Raw genomic sequence first — 8605 nt, forward strand, 5'->3', positions numbered from 1 at the left:
AACTCACCTGGTGTGAGTGAATTGAACAAAAGATCGATATAGGGTGCTTGTGTGACATCCCCAAAATCTCGGCCAGAAAAGACCGATTTTCATTTATGCTTTTAAAATAATTTCAGAGTAAATCCTTTTGATTTGAAAGAGTTGCGGAATTTGTTCCCAAAAACAAAACATGATAAAACAATGTTTACCAAAGCATTTCATAAAAGAAATGTATTTTCATTATATAATCAAAACTCGGGGTGTCATGTTCCGATACAGACCAATAAGCATAAATGATAACAGTACAAATCATTCAACAAATATATACATATATAGACTTGTAAACAAAACAACGTGATGGTTCATCAATCTTATGCCCTCACGTCACTTCCTATAATACAAATAAAACTGAGTGGGTCAGGCTTGGGAGCCTAGTGAGCATATAGGGTTTTCAACCCACAATAAATAATTAAATTTAATTTCCACCAACCAAAAATAACCCAATTACCCATTCTCGTTATTCTCACTTTATGTCCCTAAGACAACTAACATAAGGGAACTAGTCTAACAATATTTCATCGGGGCGAAAACACATGCTTCGGGGGTTCCTCAGCAATATAAGTCAAATAAGGCAACCATGAGGGGGATGGAGTACAGTGAATGAACACTCAAGTTCATTAACACCTATAGGTGGCGAACTTGCTAATGTTCCACAAGACTATCTAGAAAAGTCTGTGGTCGTCATCTAAACTCCGCTAGATGACTAAATCAAACAACAACGAGGCCTCTCATCTGTTTATTACACACCAACTATCTACCCATGTTCTACCCAACACATTAGTAGATAAAAATATACATTTTTATACATAGTTTAAAAACCTGTATAGCATGCTTTAATCAATACATATTCCACATAACAGATGAGGCACATAACACGTATTTCATAGAGAACAAATCATATCTATGAGATAGAAGAAAGTGAATATACATTCACACACATAACAACAAAATATACACATAACACGTATTTCATATAGAATACTTCATAATTATGTGTTAGAAGAAAGTAACTACCTACTCACACATATAAACAACAATATACTTAATACACTCGAACCATACTTGTATTATTATCATGTTTATGAAAGGTAGTATACACTCACTTGATCAGAAGATGATCGGACAGCACTACGACTTGCAGAAGTAGTAATCCTCAGCAGATCTGGAAGATCTTGAAAAAAATCGAACTTCTCTCGGGCAGAGCTTCGGCTTGGGAATCGCACTTCTCGGGATCTCGGGACTTGCTTCGGGGCTTGAGAATGATATCGGGGCTTCGGGGTACTTCTGGAACGCAAATCGATGCAAAAGGGGAGAAAGAAGAGAGAAAAATAGCAAAGGAGTCGGCTGCCTTCGGATCCTATTTATAGAGGCTGGAACCTTGGAGTACGCAGGGCGTACGAGGGTGAGACTACGCTCTACAACTTTCGTTTAGACTCCGTCGGCTAATTTTAACTTTATTTTTATTATTTATTTTTTTAATAGGCCGGGACAGAAAAACTTCGTTATAAATTCATAACTTCTTCGTTTAACGTCCGTTCTCGCCTAACTTTTTATCGCTTCGATACCAACAACGAGACCTTCGATCCTCGTTTAGATTGCTTCGGCTAAAAACCGCTCGATCTCAAATCGAGTATTTCAGGTTGCATACCGCTAAGTCGAAACTTCAATAAATCATAACTTCCTCATACGAAGTCAGATTTGGGCGTTCTATATAAATTCGGAAACCTCGTTTCAACTAATACAACATTATCCAAAGATATCAAGTTTATTTTACACTTAAATTTTTGACGCTTATTTTTATTCTTAATTAATCAAACCACATAATTAAGCAATTAAGCACAAAACACATAATACTCAAATAATACAATCTTATTATTTCAAAACGGGTTACAAAGGGTAACCTAGACCATTACATTGCTAAAAATGGCAAGCCCGGAAACACAGGCGTTACAGCTTGGTATCACTAGTGAAGTCCCGAGCACAAACAAATCTTATTTAGCATATAATAACACACACACACACACACACACACACACACACACATATATATATATATATATATATATATATATATATATATAATTAGTGCATTTAACAACTAAAATGTAAAGGAAACGACCTTAGGAAGTAATGAACACTTACAAAGAAGTGTTAGAACCGAAAATGAAAGCCTAAAACTTGATCATGGCCAAACTAGATGGGCTCACGACCCAAGAATAGATTACGGTCCAAGAACACTTGAAGTGTTCACGGCCCAAGGATGGATCACGGCCCAAGAACACTTAAAGATCTTGATGAAAGATGATGAATCAAGAATGAAATTAAAGGGTTACTCATGAACAACAAGAAAGGGAAGTGTTTCTAATGATTTAGAGGAGAAAGGAGAGTTTTTAGTGGATGATACTTGAGAGAAAACCTTGAGTTCACCGCTAGAAGTGAAGAAGTGAAGTGAAAATTAGTCTAAACTCATATATATATATATATATATATATATATATATATATATATATATATATATATATATATATATATATATATATATATATATATATATATATATAACGAGGGAAGGTACAGCCCGAAGGTTGATCACGGCCGGAAGCCAGATACCCAAAGCCTCGGTCCAAATGGCTTTCTCACTTATCATTCTACAATTTAGAATACTAGGCATTGAACATACTCATTTCATTATATATATATATATATATATATATATATATATATATATATATATATATATATATATATATATATATATCTATATATATATATATATATATATATATATATATATATATATATATATATATATATATATATATATATATATATATATATATATATATATATATATATATATATAACGAGGGAAGGTTCGGCCCGAAGGTTGATCACGACCGGAAGCCAGATACCCAAAGCCTCGATCCAAATGGCTTTCTCACTTATCATTCTACAATTTAGAATACTAGGCATTGAACATACTCATTTCATTAATGTAATCTAACCATAAGATAATGTTAGAAATAAGTTTGACCTTTATGGATAAGTTTGACTTTCGTTGATCAAGTTTGACTTTTACAGGATACAAATTTCGACTTGTCACAAACAGTAAGGTGTGGAGCATTTGCAGCGAGGCAACAGCGGCGACCTTTTTGCGGTGACAGGTCGCCTCTAACAGCTTTAGCGACGAGAAATCTACTCACTAGTGGTGACGCCTGTCGCCGATAATGATCGCGTTTCTTGTAGTGGTTCCATTTGAGGTCACTTAGATTTACGAACTTGCCCATTCTAAAACCCTTTAAAATTCCTAGACATTGATGCTTATACAGCCGATTACTGGTTATATGGCACACAATATAGACAACTTAAACAAAAGAAAAATAAAAATAAATAAATAAATCTTGAGGAGCAAAAAAAAAGGTTGAGGACATCAAGCTTAGTAAAATACTGTGTTGGTGGTCTTCAAACGCTTGTAGCCATACATTTTCACAAATCCATTTTATAAACAACTGATTCAAGAGCACATAATCTTAATCTTGTAACTCGGACATTTCATAAAACTGTCCAAATAAATTCATCAAAGCCTTTTCATAGAATGCTTTTACACGCGTTCATCATCTGATGGCTGCAAGCACTGCCAATTGAATCAGATTTGCATTTATAACTACATGTCTAAGATAATAGAACATTGCGGTTTAAACAACCAATCTTTGTATTAATTCAATATTAGGAATCAAATAGTATCAAACATAATTGGGGGTGGCGTTGGGTGGTGTTGGAGCCGATGCCACCTTCCCTCCACGCTCGGACCGACTGTTCTCAGCAAACTTAAGACTTGCTTGGTGCATCCCTTTCTGCTTCTCCTCCTCCGTCCATTCGGCAACATAATAATTCTCTTCACTACCTTTGACGATGTCTTGACTGGCCGGAAAAAACATGCTTCCCCATTGTGGGAAGTGAACAAAACTTACAGGAACTGTACAAAGTATGATCATGATACCCATGTAAGACAACCCTTTGGCAGTCGAGAATGAGGCAGACGCAAAGAATATCAATTGGGTTAGTCCTGATCCGAAGTTCCCTCCGGCACCGGTCATACCAGAGATGATACCCATTGACCGCCGGGAAATGAAGGGAACGATGCCGAAGGTGGCTCCGCATGCTGCCTGTGCACCGATGGAGAAGAGCATCATAAAGGTGATGGCTAATGGTAGCGAGTTTACTAGGCCTAGGAAGACACAAAAAACACCGCCAGCTGTTTGGAGTAGCCATAAGTTCCAGAGTCGACCTCTCATTCCAAATCGTTTGGCCATGTAATCCGATGTGAACCCACCAAATGGACGAGCTAGGAGGTTTGCCATTCCGAAGCAGGCCGCAATGATTCCGGCAAGGTGAAGCTGTAGATCAAATCTGTGGATAATTCATCGTAAAACAAACGTTTACTTTAATTTGCACATATAACTAAACTTTTGTGTAGAGTAAAAAAAAACACAATTCAAACCTGTCATAGAAGTATTCTGCGATCACATTGTCAATTGTCAATTCCACACCCATGGAATAACCGTAGAGAAGTACGAAGATCCATGTTCGATAGTTTGTCACAGCATACCACAATACCTACAAAACGAGAAACAAATTAGAGACAAAGAACATACCATAAATGAATGGTTAATGGTTAATGCAATATTAATTAGATATGAAGGTTTACCTTGCCGAATTTATCTTTGGCGACATCACCTTTCTTCTGAAGAGCACCGAGATTACCATCAGGCAAATCTTGACCAAGAGTCAACACAAATATCCCCATGATTGCGTTAAGCCACCCTGGTACGAAAAATGCGATCCTCCAAGCCGTGAACGGTGTTGCCCCGGCCTTCTTGATGATCTCAAACAACACCGGCATCAGGAGTTGCGTGGCTCCACCACCCATGTTCCCCCACCCAGCCGCCGTCCCGTTCACCAGCCCGATGATCTTGCTGTTAAACATGGTGCTCATCCAATATTGGCACGACACAAACGTAGCCAAAGAAAATCCGATCATGAATCTGACAGCTATGTAGCCACTAGCGTCAGCAACGAAAGACATGCAGAAGACGGTGGGTGCTGACATCATTATGAGGAAAGCACAGCCGTAGCGAGGCCCCAACAAGTCACATACCGCACCCATAACCAGCCTCGAGAAGATACTACCGGAAACTGAGGCGACGCCGGCGTTCCCAATGTCAGCTTTGGTGAGATCGAGGTTGTCCCGGATGATGGGAACGAGTGGGGCCGCCGCAAAGGTGGAGACAAAAGTAGTAAAGAAAGAGATCCACGAGAGATGGAAGGTTCTCATGTGAGGGTTTGCAAATGAGAACAACTTAAAGACTTTTGCTTTATGTTCAGAGTCCACGGGGAGATCGAATTTCGCCGTGGTATCAGTGGGCACCATCGGAGAGGCAACAGAGAAGGCCAGCACTGGTTCCCGGCCGGTGACTCCATGCATGGAGGTTCCTGGAGAACCTTCGATCTCAGGCATTGTAACTTTTGTTTCTCTCGAAATTAAAACGATTTTTGTTGTTGTTTTATTGATATATTTTTGTAATCATCAAGAGTTTATATAGGCGTTTGAGGGACAGATTAAGAAACACTCATATTGTGATTATACAGTACTACGGTAGGATTTAATAATCCAGGAAGATGTCATCGTGACTAAGGTTTAGATTACTATATATGGTTAAAGGGTTGACAAACGAAAAGGGTTTAATTTGTTAGCTAGTGGACATTCCCAAAAGGTTGTCAGACATACAATCTTTAAGGAATCCAAGTAGCCGCATCCTATAGAGAGGAACAGTATCTGGGCTTATCGAATATCGCAAACGATACTTAGATGATTAACAATAGTATGTTGCAATATGTAAGGCTAAATAAATATGACAGCTTTGCACCTCAACTCAATCTAAAAGTAACGAAAATTCATTAATATTCGTTTTTTTTTTTCTCCAAAGGCTATTCATTCAACTTCATAAAACTCAAACTCAATGAATTGTTATATTATTATTCTATATTTTATACAATTATATTAACTCTTTCTCAAAATACATTGAAGTCAACATAACTCAATGAAACAAATTTTTAAATAAATATTTAAAATTTTATTTAAGTATTAGAAATCATTTTTCTTTGATCTGGTGAACTTCTAACATATTGAATACGATATCCATTGATTAACAACCAGATATCTTATGTCATTCAACTCTTATATTGAACTCTCCATTTTATATGTTCTAATGATCATATAAATGGTAAAACATATACATTTGTAATAGTTTGCTAACCAATTAGTTGAAAACCTAAAATCTATTAACTTTTTGAACATTGGAAATGTTATTAAGCATGAATCTAAATAATAAAATCATTACAAAGTATTAGGGGTTTTACAACACCAATCCAACCTTCTCAACAAGATCGATCCATTGATTATGAAGACCTTATACGAATAATAAAAATTGGCAATAAATATAATCTTTTATATATAAAAAATTTATTAATACTACAATAAGATCCGACACTTAACAGTATATAGTAACTAAGAACCATGATGGAAGTCACACGATTTCAATGGACTTGCGACGTAGTAGCAACATATTTCCAACAAAATATTTCGCTTATGTAAAACAAAATTGGCCCCATTGACAACATGAGCCATGTGTGTTCACATAAAATGCACATCCTAAGGGCCAACCATGCCACTTAGTACTATTGAGATTATTCTTTCTGCTATTCTCAGTTGTACGTTAGTACATTCGCTTTTCCGACCACAAAACAACTAACTGAAGGGATAGAACTCGCATGGATCTTGGGATTTATGAAATTTCATACTCTTCATACGAACATGGATAACATTGCTTTAAAAACATTTTGGTCTTTATGGTATACCCGTGTAGCATAAGGGAGACATAAAAAATTCCTCGATAGACAGAATCAACCCAACTTTGACATCTAGGCACCTAAAAAGGAAAACACAAAACTCTATAACCTTGGGTGAAAAATGAAAACATGCACTTCATATTCTCTCTTTTCTTTTGGATATTGAAAATATATTAATCCAACTGAAGCAATACACCAGAGAAAAATTGCATGAAGCGGACGAAAAAAATTCAATTTTTGACCCATCCAGTATGGTTAAGATTGAATTTAAGGTTCATATTAGCAATCCACTTACAGAGTTAAGAATAATAAAGTCGAACTAAACTTCAAATTAGGGTGTTAGATTGCTAAAAATATAGTTGTTTATGTAGGTTTAGGTCCTAGGTTCAGGTCCAGATACGCCAAAGGAAACACCCAATGACCTTATTGAAATCTTTTTTAAGCTTAGACTTAACTTGACGATGAAGATGCAAGGCATCGAATGAAATCACGCCTATTTGACTTGACCACCTAACAACAACCTTATCCCATAACTATTGTGATACCTCACAGGTACCATAGACATATGATCAGGCATGAGACTCATTACTATATATTGGACACAAACATCGGCGTTGTCAACTTATTCAACCTCATGTCATTTTGAATTAAAATGACCTAATTTTTTTTTTATAAATGTTCTAAGAGACAAGATAGAAAATATCCCATAGATCTCTAGTTAAGGACTAACCCTACATATCTTATCCCATGAAAAAGGAAACCACCTTACAAATGTTTTGAAGTGGATCCAATTCTTCAATCACACCACTATTTAAAAAGGCCTTTTCTAAATCAAATTACAAGGAAACACATTTATACTGTAGTAAAGCCTTTTATTTAGAAAGTAGTTTTGGTTTGATTTGATAACAAACTTTCTAAGAATTTTAGTAGCTAAAATGTTTTCTACAATCCACGATCTTACTAAAAACTAATACATTCCCTATTACCAATTGATCTAGAGAAAAAGGTCCATAAAAAGGATATTATACTTTTCCAAACAAAGAACGGGTCCCGATATTGTGTCATAAACACCTATTTTTAGTCAGAGTCAATCTCACTCCCAAGTTAATTTCACTTTTGGGTAGAGCTGATTTTTTTAAATCGAGTACATTTATTGGTGTATGGAACCTCCATCACCATTTCCCCAAAAAGGTGAGGTTTTGAGCCGGTCTACAACCAACACAAAGTATTCCTTTATCTTTACTTGCAATCAAATTTTGAGCTAAACCTAAGCCATTTTTTATTTTTTAATCCACCCTCCCCTCAAACATAGGTTGAATGAGAATCTTTATAATGTATTTATCATCTTCATCGGGATTCTAAAAACATAGAGAGAATAAACTTCAAGGATCCTAAAAGTATATTATGGCCAAGGATGAGTCTTCCCATAAAAGAAAGAGAATATGATTTTAACTTAGAGAGATTGGACATGAATTTGTCTACAATAAGAGCCTAACTAGCACTCCTAAACATAAATGTTGTTGATTTGTATCACCAATATTATTTAAGCATAATAAGATGAACTTGTTGACTAATGTAATCTTGATAAATATTAAAAAAGTAAGGCTGGTGCGAAGTGCATACTTGTTTGAGTTCATCTGGATTTAAAATACATCGT

At 35.9% G+C, this 8605-nt stretch overlaps 1 protein-coding gene across 1 annotated transcript; it reads right to left on the bottom strand.

The window, feature by feature from the left end:
* Window positions 1-3564: 3564 nt before the first annotated feature.
* Window positions 3565-5624, bottom strand: LOC111886105 (high-affinity nitrate transporter 2.1). The gene is made up of 3 exons (XM_023882341.3): window positions 4748-5624; window positions 4541-4656; window positions 3565-4449 (listed from the first exon to the last, which is right to left on the bottom strand). Exons 1-3 carry the CDS (start codon window positions 5555-5557, stop codon window positions 3783-3785), a joined length of 1593 nt encoding a protein of 530 aa, XP_023738109.2. The 5' UTR covers window positions 5558-5624; the 3' UTR covers window positions 3565-3782.
* Window positions 5625-8605: the final 2981 nt, after the last annotated feature.

This window comes from Lactuca sativa, chromosome 1, assembly GCF_002870075.4.
Source record: "Lactuca sativa cultivar Salinas chromosome 1, Lsat_Salinas_v11, whole genome shotgun sequence".
In the NCBI taxonomy this organism is placed as follows: domain Eukaryota; kingdom Viridiplantae; phylum Streptophyta; class Magnoliopsida; order Asterales; family Asteraceae; genus Lactuca; species Lactuca sativa.